Source organism: Aegilops tauschii, chromosome 6, assembly GCF_002575655.3.
Source record: "Aegilops tauschii subsp. strangulata cultivar AL8/78 chromosome 6, Aet v6.0, whole genome shotgun sequence".
Lineage (NCBI taxonomy): Eukaryota > Viridiplantae > Streptophyta > Magnoliopsida > Poales > Poaceae > Aegilops > Aegilops tauschii.
The window spans coordinates 289,434,430-289,449,469 of record NC_053040.3 but is presented as its reverse complement, the minus strand read 5'-3'; the positions used below and the strand labels follow the sequence as shown (position 1 = coordinate 289,449,469).

The window sequence follows — 15,040 nt, the reverse complement described above, 5'->3', positions numbered from 1 at the left end:
TTTTCTGCTACCTGACGAACCCGCCGCATTTGATTTTGTAGAGCACTGCTACACACACGATAAATTTATGCACGATCTGCGCACGACAACACATCTACACTCTTGGGTTGCCTCGTTTGTAAATCTATGTGGCCCAAATCATGTCGTGTTTGGATCGTGCATGCACGGATCGTGTGCACAACACTTCCGTTGTATCCGTTTGATTTTTCCTCTATACATGTTGCGGTTCATTCTCCTCGTCTACACAACGACGATGTACAAGCTGTTCCAAGGGGTTCAAACAGAATTCCGCCGTGAGAGAAACGGAAAGGCTAACAAGCTGACGGCTATGGAAGTGTTCTTTTTTTTTTTTTTCTTAAAAAAAATCTAGGGATGCTCACTGGTACGGTATGTTTGATCTCGTGTGAGAATTTCAAAGCAGGGACATGCGGCAAATTTGTTGTTTCCCACCTATTCTTTCCAAGGAAAAATGCAAACATTCGCTCACATACATCATCCAGAGGAAATGACTCTATGCGTAGCGTGACACCCTATGATGTATGGGCAACGCTGGCCATCAGACTATTGATAGGCGCATCCTATCAGACTAGTCCTAGGCCATGGGATGAAAACAAGATGGACATTGGATCTGATAGTAGAGAGCCCACTCTAGGTAAGTAATGTCTTTCGTTAATGTTTCCACTAATTGCGTGCTTCCTAATACTAGGAGGCCATTACGTGGAAGTTTCCTTCATTGAACAAAAATCCCTTTAATTACGCCACTAATCGGGTTTGTTGACTACTAATACTCAACATTTGTTGGTTCATTGAACCAGGATGTCTGAAGCAAAACACTTGGGTATATCCATGTAGGAGATTTAAATTGGAACGTGCGAAGCATAGAAGACCAATGTTAGATGCATCCTGATGTGTAACGAAAAAGCTTTACTGGGCTGTGGTGCACTAACATTCGAAGCATAGAAGACTAATGTTAGATGCATAATGAAATAATGTTAGATGCATCCTGATGTGTAACGAAAAGCTTTACTGGGCTGTGGTGCATTAATGTTCGAAGCATGAAGTATGTGACAGAAACATTGTCTAGTTGTATATGAAGCATATTAGTTTATAAAATTGTGTAAGCAAAGGCTTATTCAGTTGTCTGTGTATGAAGCACAATGCAGTAACGTTGGAAGCGTGATTAATATTGATTTCACGAAACTTGCATCTCATTTGGTTGTGTGACAGAGGCATAGTCCTTATGCATATGAAGCAAAATATATATAGCAATGTTGGGTACACAATTGTTAGATAATCGAAACATATTACACGTGGGAAGTAGAAACTAGAAAGTACATCTGTTTCAACCAGGGTACAAATATGAGTCTGAAAGAGCGGAAGTTTATTTCCAACCGCAGTTACATGTATTTCTAATGTATAAACGAAATCCAATTCATGTATGATTCCATGTAACGTGGGAGCTGGCGAGCGAAGAGGTCAACGACTGGCCGGGATCATAAGGTAGCTGGAGAAAGGCTGCTAGATAGATGCAATGAACGACGATGAGATAGTTGAGGTGGTCATTGACAGGCCACCTGCAAGCCCGTTGATGCACAGCCAACGCAACGCACCCAGAGCACCACCACCACACAGCCATATCAGCAAGGTGTCTCATGATTCGATGGCCAGCAGTTGCGACTGCGAGTTCCATGAACGAAACACGACCATCAGAGTAGCCTCGGTGACCAGCAAATACTTCGTCGACGAGTAGTAGATGTAACGGCGACACGTCAGGAGAAGTCTGCACGCCGACGAGACGAGAGGCACATCAGCGGCCAGATCAGAGATGCAACACTCCGGCGAGATCAAAGCACCTTGGTAGCGCGACGGCAAGATCGAAGGAGCTGTGGTTTTTTTTTTTTTGTGGACGAGAGGAGAAGTTTCTTTTCTGGACGGGAGAAAAAGATGGGGGATTATATAGACCAAGTTCAGGTCGTTGGATGTGTTGTCTTCATCGGACGGCTGGGCGCTGGTCTGACAAAATACTCGATTCAGTCGCCTGATAAGAAGTGTTTCCCATGATGTATAGTAGGGCAATTTACATTTAAGCATGTATGGCAACTCTTCAGTGTAGCATGGCAATTCGGCATGTTGCAACATGGCAAAATTTTAAACAAATGGGCAAATATTCCTCTTTCTTTTAGCCTAGCAATTCTCTCTACTGCGCCAAGGCAAATCCTAAAACATGAAAATTTAATCTACTACAACATTACAAATTCTTAACAATTATTTCTGCTAGCACAACCATTTTTCTCTTTCACAAGCAATTTTTTTAATAACATGACAAATATATCTGTTATAGTATGAAAATTCATAGAAAAATATACGTGACATTTTTGAAAAATATTACACAATGCGCATTACATAAACAAATGTTCATATAATTCACAAAAAAGTTTTTTACCATTAAAAATACGTGTTACATTTAAAAAATTGTTCACGCGTTCCAACAATATGTTTTTGACATTTTTAGAAAATCTTTTGTAGAATGTCAATAAATGTTTGCATAGATTAAAGAAATGTTTCATATCATTTAGTAAAATATTTCAACATGTATTTTGAAAAGTTTAACACATATTCAAGAACCCTGCTGAAAAACATATATCCCAAAAAATGTTCAAAGCATGTACTTGAAAAATGTTAATCATGTATTTGAAAAATGTTAAATGTATATAAAAAACGTCTTAGACACATACAAAATGGAACCTGTGTATGAAAAAGATAAACATCAAAACATTTGGAAAAATGTTAATAATGTATCTAAAAAATGTTAAACGTGTATAAAAAAAGATCTTGGTGTATACAAAAAATGTGCAATGTGTATGCAAAAAATAGACGTGTGTTAAAAAAGGAAAAGAAAAAAAGTAAAAAAAAGAAAAGCCAATGCAAATCAGTGAAAGAACCAATAAAAAAATCATAGAAAAAATTATCTTGCTCAGCTAAAGTATTGGGCTGGCCGAGTAGCTCCCATGAGGAACAAAAGTCGAGAGGAAGTACAGGGCCATCCAAGCCCATAAAAGAGGAGCATGTGTGTGTGTGTGTGTGTGTGTGTGTGAGAGAGAGAGAGAGAGAGAGAGAGAGAGAGAGAGAGAGAGAGAGAGAGAGAGAGAGAGAGAGAGAGAGAGATGGTGTCCTCCGTAGAAGCTTCATGTTCTAAGATAGGTTATCTGCTTTTCTATTCTAGGCATTTGCGGGAGGTCGAAAATGGAGCCACCATTTTAGCTTCTTCCTTTTTCTTACCATCCTATGGTTCTCAGCAATCCAACCACACATTCGCTTCCCCATAGTTCTTGGAGTTCGCTTGGAGCTGGGAACAATGCATGCGGAGTGAATAGTTTCCGGGTATTGGAGGAAGGAAGACAGGAAGAACAAAGACCAAAGCCTTTAAAAAGATTTTTGTATCACAAAGGTTGGTTTTTGTAGGTCCAAACAACAGCCGAGTTGGTGCATGAATTAATTTAGCACGAGAGGGAAACTGAATTCAGAAGACAATGTCTAGCTTCGTTGGTGTTCTTGTCTCTGATCCATGGCTCCAGAGCCAATTCACCCAAGTGCAGCTCCGAACGCTCCAAACAAAAGTAAGCACTTTCTTAAGGCCACTCTTGATGCATTTTGAAAAGTCGCGTTGTTTTCTTTGCATAATTGTGTAATCACAATGCTACCTCTTATGTTCCACGATATAGTTCACTTCCGCAAAGAGATCGGATGCCGAGCATGTAACTATAAAAGATTTGCCGCCAGTGATGGAGGAGCTTAGGGGTATTCAGGAGGTTCTAACCAAGGAGGATATCACCAACTTTTTGAGCGAGTCTTACCCTGATATGAACGAGCCAATTGAATTTGAGCAGTTCCTTAGGGTACATTGGATCATCTTGGCATACCTTTTGTTGATTCTGATTTTTTTCGCAAAAAACATTCCACATTTTCACTCATGTATGAATCTTTTTGTTTGATGAGTTGTACAATCTTGCAATATGTTAGGAGTACTTAAGCCTTAAAGCTAAGGGAACCACCAAATCAGGAGGCCAAAAGAACTTGAAGGGATCAGTGTCCTTTTTGAAGGCATCGACCACTACTCTCTTGCACGTCATTAATGAGTCTGAAAAAACTTCTTATGTCAATCATATCAATAATTTTCTCGGGGACGACCCTTTCCTGAAGAATTTCTTGCCATTGGATCCAACATCAAATGATTTATTTAATCTTATCGGGGATGGTGTTCTGCTTTGGTGAGATGTTCTTCTAAATGCTTATTGTATTATTTTAGTACCACAACATCTCTTAATTTTTTTTTTGTTAACAAATTTTCTAAGGCAGTTATTTCCTTACCTTGTATTGAATCAGCAAGTTGATCAATGTTGCTGTTCCCGGCACAATAGATGAGAGAGCAATCAATACAAAGAAGGATCTGAATCCATGGGAGAGGAATGAGAACCACACTCTTTGTCTCAACTCTGCCGAGGCAATTGGTTGTACTCTAGTTAACATTGGGACACAAGATCTGATTGAAGCCAGAGTATGTTTCTATGTTTTATTGCATCAATACAATTTATTACTATTTCTCAAGTTCTTCTCTTTTGTTACTATTGATCTTGATCTATGACTTTCCTTCATTTACTATTTAAGTTTGAACTAGCAAACCAAAGTACAGGATGAACGATACAAAGTAGCGAGGGAGCCCTTTTACACAACGTATCCCGGGATATCCAGGCAACCTAAAAGCACACGACTACATTACCGAAAGATAATATAAGCATGCCTGAATACAACATCAGGAGGGGAAACGAGGATAAGGGTCTTCACCCAGAATCCTCGCATGGAGAGAAGAACCACAACAACGTCCTCCATAGAAGCACGACACCCGCGCTCGTTGACGCCAAAGCATGGATCTTTCACTCAGTAGCTCACTAGTGCCACCACGAGGCATCCAGAACCACCGCGATGAGCACAAGTCACCAGATACAGACCTGGTCGACGCCACTGCCCACAACAGAGAACGCGTCGGGGCCACACACGACTACACCGCTCGTCACCTAGTCGACCAAGAGACATAGCCACCTCCGCCTCCATGATGCTTGTCAAAGACCCAAAATAGGCGGACCACTATAAGGGGCCGCCGCCCCGACATCCATGCTCCTAGACACTGCCAACCATACATCTCATGACCACACAACCATGATAGGAGTGAATGGCACCTCCATCCACTCCTAGCCCGACATCAATCACCGGGTCAGAGTTGGTGCCTCCACGGTAGGACGCGCCCACAGCTACCTCCCAGTCGGTCCCGGTGGATCGGGGAGAATACAACCCAGTGACTGCTGACGGCCGACACAGAGCAAGATCAAATGCCGCCATTGCCCGACCACCGGTGTCGATCCGTTAATCCCAACTCGGACCGACGTCACCAACACACAACAGAGAAGAGCACAACGCAAGGCAACCCAATGAAACCAAATCACTCCGTCGTACCTGCGTGTTGCTGGGCGTTGCCCACCACCTCGAACCAGATCAGCACCGCCCACTTAGGCCAACTCCAACGCACGACCCCAAACGGGCGTCGGTTTTGTCCGGATTTCCTTCTTTGGGGTCGGAATGGGGCCGTGTCCGCCCGGTTTTGGGTTTGCGTCGGCCGGGCGCCTAATGCGCAGCCGCATCTCATCCATAGAATTTTTTTCCTCATTTTCTTATTATTTTCACCAACAATTTTTGTGATACATTGGAATACATTCACCAAATCTTGGCTAGAATAACAAGCCCAAAGAAAACAAGAACTACGAGAAAGCATTTTAAAAAATATCCAACTTCTATAACTGCTCCGTAACTTGGATTAGTGCCTTCTCGATGCATTCATTGTTGATATGCGGAGTCTTGATCTTGAATGCTTTTTTTTTCTTCGCGTCTAAAGAAGTAGAGTTGCTTCTTCACATCTAGTATCATCTAAAGCCTCTATTCAAGCAACAAGTGCACGAACATCTATTAAATTGCGCTCTATCAATAGATCGATGTATTCTTCTTTCCAATACCAAAAGTTGCATCCATCCTACACAATAAATATTTGAGTGTAAGTAAAACTAGCCGAATTTGAGAGCACAACCAAAGCTAAAGTAGCACATACCCCATCGTTTGAGCACTTGACGAGCACCCATCCGAGATGTTCCGGCATTGTAGAACATGGCGCAAGACCTTCCTTGGGCAGTCATCACACTTTATGAGTGGCAATGGTGCGCCGACGAGCCTTTGGTCCAGCACCGAGCCCGGACGACGGTCGTTCGTGTATTTGCCGGCGAACCGCCGACGAGATAGATCTGAGCGGCTAGAGGCGAAGTCAGTACCTGCATGTGGTCTAGGGGCATTGCCGGAGCTGTGCAGACCGGTACCCGGCCAGTCCATGGCACGCTGCGGCCTCCAGTGGCCTGCCGCACACAAATCCAGCTAGATCCGCTCCAAATCAGGCCGCCGGTTGCACTAAAGGCGGGGGCGGGGGTTTGGACAACTCATGGTGTGGAGAGCACACGGTCGTGCTTGGCTGCTACACGTCCGCGACGGAGGCGGCTAGGGACGAGAAGGGAGATGGGCGGGGTGTGCGACCAATGTTTGGGGGAAGGGGGAATGGAAAAAGGGACGGGTGTGTCATCGACGGGAGGGCCAGGACGGATAAGGGCACGCGTTGCGACCGCCCGAGCGTGTCTGTTTGACCACAAACACGATCTAAACTTAGGCTGAGAATGTGTCAAAAGCAGACCGAGAACGGACATTTCTCGGTTTGCTCCCGCGCGTTGGGACGCGGTTTCTGCCTGTTTACCCCGAATGAATGCGGACGAGGTCATGCGCCGGAGTTGCGCCAGCGACCCGCATCGCACCGCCACCAAACCACAGCAGCGCACTGCCCCATGCCCGCATCACCGGCGGGAGGACCCCAGACAACACCGCCACTGACCGCCACCAGGACCGAGCCAATCCTCACCTACCCGGAGCGGAAGCCTGGAGCTTGCCTGAGCATAAACTCTTGGTCAAAACCACCTCCGTCACGCGAACGGTCCACACACTGCTGGCCCGGACAGGAGAAGGGGGGACACCATCACCTTCTGCACCCCGCCGTCAAATGCGAGCCGCCACCCGAGCTGCCGCGGCCGTGCCGTCGACCAACGCAATCACCAAGAGCCAACATAAAGGATCAGGGCAGACCGCCGTGGTCAAGAGCTCCACCACGACCCAACCTACCACTAGATAGTCTAGTGCCGAGGCAGTCATACCAGGCCGCCGCCGCGAACTGCGCCGCACGCTAACCACCCAACACTGATCTGGCCGGAGGTCGGCCCACACGCATCCACCTAGAGGAAGACCACCCGCAACCGCCGCACCTTGAGCGGGCCAAGGACATCGACGCACAGACACTTGACGACCACCCTGATGTGCCCCATGGCAGCCAACGCCACCACCGGAAGGCGGCATCCTGCGCCAGTCGCTCGTCGGGCGGAGAGGCCCTGCCGCTGCCGCACCAACCGACAAAGGCGGTGGAGGATAGGTAGGTTGGATGGGGGCTGCCCCGGAAGCTAGATTTCCGTCTGCGTCACTCGTTGTGGTTAGGTGGGCGAATTTTTGGCAACAACCAGTCACCACACAGAATAGAAGTTGAGTTGGTTTTCAGGGAAGGGTAAATATAGTACATAATAACATTTCTGGACTAGTTTGTGCGGATCTTTGAAGTGCACAATGTAGGCAGTTATAAATTTTATCAAATTAATCTTTGGGGAGCATTCTATTTTGAGGCTCTTAACCTTTTTGGTATCGACAAATTCTTGGACAAAAAAAGGTTATCTATACCAGAAACATAAATGTGCTTTGCAACGGATAAAAACGTAGCCGGTCGTCTTAAGGCGTTGTCATCGGCCTGGTCCAGTTCACAGAATGATTTCTATACAATGTCTCTGCAAGCACAAGTTCTTAGCTCCATTTTTATTTAGAGATTTTTCAGGGAGGTGGTTAAATTGTTTATACACAAACAAGCTTTGTTTTGTTTGTGTCTCAATTAGTTTCCTTAACTGTTACAGGTTTTTTAGGAAGGTGGTAAAGAGAGTGTGCTTATTTTATTAAATTCTTAGAAGCTTCCTTGTGTCTCAATTAGTTTTGGTTGTCATAAATTTTCCAAAAAGGTGTGAAAGAGCGGTTCCTCGTTACATTGTTAGAATTTTAGGATGATAGAAAAAAAGATACGATGGGATATGTCGTACCATCGCCAACTCGCATGTTATGTATGAGTAAAGATTCTAGCAATATATTTATTACTCAAAAATCATTCTACTTTGTACCGCTGAAGTATTTTTCCTTTTTCAGCCTCATCTAGTTCTTGGTTTGCTATCCCAAATCATAAAGGTGTGTTTTCTACAACCACCATCACTGAGTTAGTTACTAAATAATTTTTAAGCAATATAGTGTTACCTAGAACATTGATGAATGCTATCTTTCCAAATTGTTTCGTTGGACTTCTCTCAGATACAACTCTTAGCTGATTTGAATCTGAAGAAAACACCTGAGTTGTTGGAGTTGGTGGCTGATGATAACAGCAAGGTTCAAATCATCGAGAGAACTTGTATGTACATGCTTGTGCATTAGCAAAGTTTGGATAATTATGTTACATGATGTTATACAGGAAGCAGAGGAGCTTGTCAACTTAGCACCAGATAAGATGTTGCTCAAGTGGATGAACTTCCATATCAAGAAAGCAGGGTACAAAAAAACTGTAACAAATTTCTCTACTGATGTTAAGGTATGTATATCAATTGTATTCAACTATTCATGGATATTACACCTATTAGAAGACAAAACAGACCTGAAAAATGCACAACCTCTATGCAATTTTTTCATAGCGACGGTAAATACTTTGACTTTTTTTGCGGGAATAAACACTATGACTTTTATGGCATGTTTATGTAGCCCTGTTAAATCATTCTATGATATTGACGGCTATTTCATAAATGCTAATACAAAAGATTTCATTATGCTTTTGTATGATGTATTTGCAGGATGGTGAAGCGTATGCTTACCTTCTCAGTGCCCTTGCTCCCGAGCATAGCTCAACGACCCTGATAGAAACTACAGATCCTAAAGAAAGGGCAAAGAAAGTGCTTGAAACCGCCGAAAAGCTTGATTGTACAAGATATGTAACATCTAAAGATATTGTTGAGGGTTCAGCAAATCTCAACTTGGCATTTGTTGCAGAAATATTCCAGCACAGGTATTGATCTCTCCTTGTCCTCTCTTCTGATAAATCTGTTTTGGCCCCTTAGTGTTTTATGCAAGAAACTAAAAGAAATATCATCAGTTTGTGAGGATTTGTTCCACTTCCACCTGTTATATGTTTCTTAAAACACAAATAAATCAAAACAACTTTGTAACTGTGGAAATGTCGTTGTTTCAAACAATTTCTTCAGGTTAATGCATATTATGAAATGATTTCAAACTTGTGCAGAAATGGTTTATCATCGAACAATGTGGCTCCTGTCGTCGAAGATACCCCTGGTGATGTTAGGACAGGGTTAGTCATTTCTATCAGCAGCTTAGCCTTGAAATATATTTTTGGCATCTTACATACGTTCATTTCCAGATCGGTTCTGCTGGTGGTGCTTGACAAAACAAAAAGCTACGTCTCCCTGATTCTTTCCACTACGTATGGTATTTTTTGCTACCTGATGAACCAGTCGCATTTGTTTTTTCTCTACCTCCGGCGAAATTTTCCAAGGGGTTCAAACAGAATTCCGCGAGAAAAACCGGAATAGCTAATGAGCTGACGTTTTCTAGAAGTGTTCTTTTTCTAGGGAATGCTCTCTGGTATATTTGATCTCGAGTGCGGACCTCAAAGCAGTGACATGTGGCAATTTTTGTTGTTTCCCATGTACTCTTTCGAAGGAACAATGCAAACATTCGTTCACATACACCATCCAGAGAGAAGGACTCCGCGTGTAGCATGGCACCCTACGATGTAGCATGGCAATTTACTTATAAGAATGTATAACAACTCTTCTGTGTACACAACAATTCGTCCTGTTACCCCATGGCAATTTTTTTAACATGTGGGCAAGTCTTCCTTTTTCTTTAGCCTGGCTCTCTACTGCATTATGACAAATCCCTGAAACGCATGGCAAATTACTCTACTGCAGCGAGGAAAATTATTAACAAATCTTTTCGCTAGCATGACAATTTTTCTCTTTCACATGGCAAATCTTTCTATAATAGCATGATAAATATATCTGTTATAGCACGCAATCATGTGCGTTCTCTGGGAGTGGTTTTTTGAGGGAACGAGTGTTTTTTGAGAGAACACTCCACGACGGTGCATTTTCTCAAATATGCCTCATGCATTGTTTTCTCAAACATGCCTCATGCAAGGAACGTCCATTCGCTTGGATACTAACGGTGCAATATACCAATAGATCCCTTGGTAGGGGTCCAAGCATAACTGGAAGTCTCGGATCGGAGGTCGCATAAAGGTTACTCAGGTTTGGGCCTCCGTAGAGTAATACCCTACGTCATGCTTGCTTTTTTATTCATAGTGGAGGGGTACCTCGTGCGAGGGATTACAATGGTATATGAGGTTGCTAGCGAAAGTTGCTATCTGAGATTAGATGCCCTAGATGGTTCCCCGACTTCCATTTATATAGGCAAGGAGGTCAAGGGTTTACACGATGGTAGATGCGATCTTCAGCGTTGCGCCCTTGTCTTGGAGGTCTAGAAGGTCTTCGACGCTCCCTTTGGGCTTCTCCTTTGCCTTGGGCCTAGTGGTCCCGCGATGGACACCGAGGCCGGGCCCCCTTGAGGGAGCCACTTAGTCCCCGAACATGGCGGAGGTCGCAAGAGAAGTCTTTGAGACCGCCGACGGTCTCTTGTCTTCTTATTTATGTAAGCTCCTTCTGGGAGCTCGATCGAGGAGTTGTTAGTGATTACTTAATTGGGCCCTTGGAAGCTTGTTATTTGCGGGATATCTTAATCTTGATCCAGCCCATGGGGAGAGCCGTAGTTGTAGCATCACGGACCCCCATGTTCTCTTGGCGTTTCTCATGGCGTGGGAAGAATTTGGCCTACCCCTGCCTTTTGCGATGAGCCACACTCGCGAACTGCCTTGCCAGCACCAATCGAGGAGCCAGTTGGGTCTTCGCTCATTGTGGCAAACTTGCCCAGATTCTCGTGCCCACAATTCGCAGAGTGGCAACTATAGCAGAAAGTGGGGGTACGTGGCCCGTTGGGATGCCTCGATTCCTAGCGCGCCCTGTGGTTGGACATATGAGTGGAGAAGAGAGGGAGATGTTTCCCATTTCATTACTATCTTCGTCATTGCGCCCCAGCCCAAGCGTCTTTCTCCCAGCCTCCGCCATTGCGACATTCATGGTCTTCGGGCCCGCAGTTTCTTCTCGTGAGCGAAAAGCCATGGGAAGGACGAGCTTGTCCTCCCGTGGCCGCGACAGAGGTGTGTAGGCGACCGAGGAAGACGAGAAGAAAAGGAAGAGGGAGACCACTGCCGCCAGTGAATCTTAGTAGGAGGCCGACGTGGTCGTCAGCTTGTGGTCTTGCTCCCTTGCCTCAGATGGAGAGGTCTAGAAGCTGAAGGAAGAAGGGTCATTCCCTCTGCATTTCGCCTACCAGATTCCTCTATTGGTGGAGAGTTCAGCGGCGCCGCATACCGACGAGCGCATGCTCCACCTTATTTTTTCGGTCTAGGGCTCGACTTCCCCTACACCTGTTCGTGCAGGGCTTCTTTTTTCTTTGGTTGTCAGCCTCACCACCTTAATCCATGAGCATTCTCCATATCGCGAACTTCATCACATTCTGCGAAGGCTTCCTAGGGACCCCCCATTTTAACTTGTTCCGTCGGTACTTCTGTGTCAAGGCGCAGATGAGCGGGGGCATCGTCTGTGATCTTTAGCGAGGTGAGCATCTAACTGTCCTTTCACTCCGTTCTTCCCTATGGACCTCCCGAAGTCGACGGGGACCTGAAGTGGTTTTGTGTGTCCGGGCTTTAAGACAGCCTGTCGTCCTTCTTTGGCGGCTCCCCGATGCGCTTAAACTCTTGGGAGTCCTCAGACGATCTCCCTAATGACTCTGAGCTACTAATGGTCGCCATTGCTCGCTTAAAGGTGAGAGGCTTGAAGGGGGTTCACATTGCACGGACCTGGGTGGAGAGCTACATGCTTCCTGTGCAAGCCTGTAATGAGTTGCTGATGCCTTGGGGGACGATGGCTCGTCCTTCTTTCTTGGAGAAATGGAGAATGAGTCCACCGCCAATCTCCGCAGAGGGCCTCTCGATTCAATCCGTCGTGAAGAGGATGTGGGTCTGGCAGGATCCAAGGATGTCCCCTCTAGCTAGGCGCCGGAGGCGCCGGTGTTCCGCCAACCCCGAGACGACCCATGCTCCCCCCTGAAGCTCGTGGTGCCAGTGGTAGTACCAGTGCCAAGGAGGCGGAAGCTTGTTGATCCCGCTCGCTATATTTCCATCGCTTCAAGGTTTTCTCGTGATGAAGCTCTTGGTGATGTTTAGTTTCACCTTCATAGGGAGAGCGTGGCCTCTGAGGGCTTGTCCTCGGGGCAGCCGAACGCGAATAAAATAGAGTTACAAGGCATATCCTAGGGGATTACCGAGGAGATCACCCCACTTCACTAGTAAGGTTTTGTAGTTATTGTCGTCTTTGTATCTTATGTTGAGCTGTTCGACCTCTGCGCACTTCCGACTTTGGCTCGTGATTGGTTTCATAGTCGTAGAGGTCGCCACAGGGTCCTCGTCTGGGCCTAATCAAAGGCTGGTGACGGGACCTCTAGCCGATCTCAGGGCAGCCCCGTCTTTGGGTGGAGCCGGTGGTATCCCCCTCTGCAGGTCGCGCCCCACCACGAGACTGGTGATGGGGGCTGCCGCCACGTGCCCATATGCTCCTGTAGCTCCTCGCCGTTGGTTGCTACAGTGGCGGGAGCATAGGATGTCCTTGGGAAGCTGAGCGCCACGCTGGAGGGACTTGGAGGTTTGGCCGAGACTAGTTGCCAGCTGAGGGTTTTTGCTGATTTCTTATTGTGACTCTAGTAGTAGTCCCTAAGGTTGGGTGTGATGTCTGTTGCGGACTCGCGCCCAACCTTTTTGTGGTTGTTGAACCTTTGTCTTTCCTTGTCTTTTCGTAGAGGTTGGAAGGCCTGGAGGGCCAAGTCACCGACCTATGCAGGCAAATAGACACACAACGACAGGAGAACACCCACATGTCCGAGCTTGTGGCGGGGGCTATTGATAAATCTCTCATTGGTACTTGTTTAGACTACAAGGCACGGGAAGTTTGGCCCCCGCCCCAGCCGCCTAACCGCCGGCGGCCACTCCGACCACCGTCGGCCAGCTCCTCGTCGCGCCGGCCGCTACTCCGGCGCCGTCGCCCACCTCCCCATGGCCTCTCCCTTCCTCCCCTTGTCTCCGGCTGCAGGTGGCAGGCCCCGCGAGCGTCGCTGGATGGAATCCAGCCCGTCCTCAGCGGAGTCTGACCGCAGGGCACGGTCCTACCGCCTCGCTCTCTGCTCGTCGCCTGCCCCTCCCCCCATCCTGCTCCCCAGCCCTTGCCGCCCGCCGTGCGCCTCAGACTCCGCTCTGAGGTGCACCGGGTCGTGCACGAGGCTGAGGCCGGCCCCGCAGATGGTGGTGGATGGGAGGATGCCATAGGCCGGCGCGATGACCATGCCAGCCGCGTCCGTAGCCCACCATCCCCTCCGTGCCCTAGGGAGTGCCCGTGTTGCCTCGGTACTGGTCACCCCCGATCTGAGTGCCGGAAGGATGTGCACTATCATTGCTGCCACTTTTTCGACCACATCGCGAGGTGCTGCACGCCCCCCCGCTCGTCTTCCCCAGAGGGCGCGCCGGTAGTGAAGCATATGCGCCCGTCGTCCCCACGCTCCACTAGTTCTTCGGTCTCGAGTGTTGTGGGCCCATCCCCACCCGCGTCCTCCGGGCCTGGGATGGGTTCGCCCTCGGCCTCCATCGCCACCACCACCACCTCCTCCTCCGTCGCGGTCACGCCCTCGCTGTTGGAGAACGTAGTAATAATTCAAAATTTTCCTACGTGTCACCAAGATCAATCTAGGAGATGCTAGCAAAGAGAGAGAGGGAGTGCATCTTCATACCCTTGAAGATCGCTAAGCGGAAGCGTTACAAGAACGCGGTTGATGGAGTCGTACTCGCGGCGATTCAAATCGCGGAAGATCCGATCTAGCGCCGAACGGACGACGCCTCCGCGTTCAAGACACGTACAGCCCGGGGACGTCTCCTCCTTCTAGATCCAGGAAGGGGAGAGGAGAAGTTGAGGGAGAACTCCAGCAGCACGACGGCGTGGTGGCGATGGAGCTCGTGGTTCTCCGGCAGAGCTTCGCTAAGCACTACGGAGGAGGAGGAGTTGGAGGAGGAGAGGGCTGCGCCAGCAAAGGGTGTGGCTGCCCTCCCACCCCCTCACTATATATAGGGGGAAGGGGAGAGGGGGCCGACCCCTCTAGATGGATCTAGAGGAGGAGACGGCGGCCAGGGGAAACCCTAGATGGGTTTGGGCGCCCCCACCCCCTAGGAAACTTGCCCCCCAAGCAGGGAGGGGCGGCTGCCCTAGGGGTGGCGCCCCACCTCTCCTGGTTACGTGAGAGGGGTTGGGAGGGGCGCATAGCCCCTTAGTGGGCTGGTTTGCCCCTTCCCCTTGGCCCATAAGGCCCCCCAACGCTTGCCGGGGCCTCCGAAACCCCTTTCAGACATGCTGGCCATAGCCTGGTACCCCCGGAACAATTCCGGACTCCAATACCCTTCGTCCAATATATCGATCTTCACCTCCGGACCATTCCGGAGCTCCTCGTCATGTCCGGGATCTCATCCGGGACTCCGAACAACCTTCGGTAGCCACATACTATTTCCCATAACAACTCTAGCGTCACCAAACCTTAAGTGTGTAGACCCTACGGGTTCGGGAACCATGCAGAGATGACCGAGACGTTCTCCGGCCAATAA

General features: G+C 47.7%; 1 protein-coding gene across 1 annotated transcript; it reads left to right on the top strand.

Annotated features, from left to right (window-relative positions):
- Positions 1-3,422: 3,422 nt before the first annotated feature.
- Positions 3,423-11,450, top strand: LOC109781437 (fimbrin-5-like). Its single transcript, XM_073501387.1, has 11 exons — positions 3,423-3,617; positions 3,723-3,896; positions 4,021-4,268; positions 4,384-4,555; positions 8,374-8,412; positions 8,533-8,607; positions 8,690-8,806; positions 9,063-9,274; positions 9,509-9,574; positions 9,644-9,711; positions 11,035-11,450. Exons 1-11 carry the CDS (start codon positions 3,531-3,533, stop codon positions 11,448-11,450), a joined length of 1,674 nt encoding a protein of 557 aa, XP_073357488.1. The 5' UTR covers positions 3,423-3,530.
- The last annotated feature ends 3,590 nt before the right edge of the window (positions 11,451-15,040 follow it).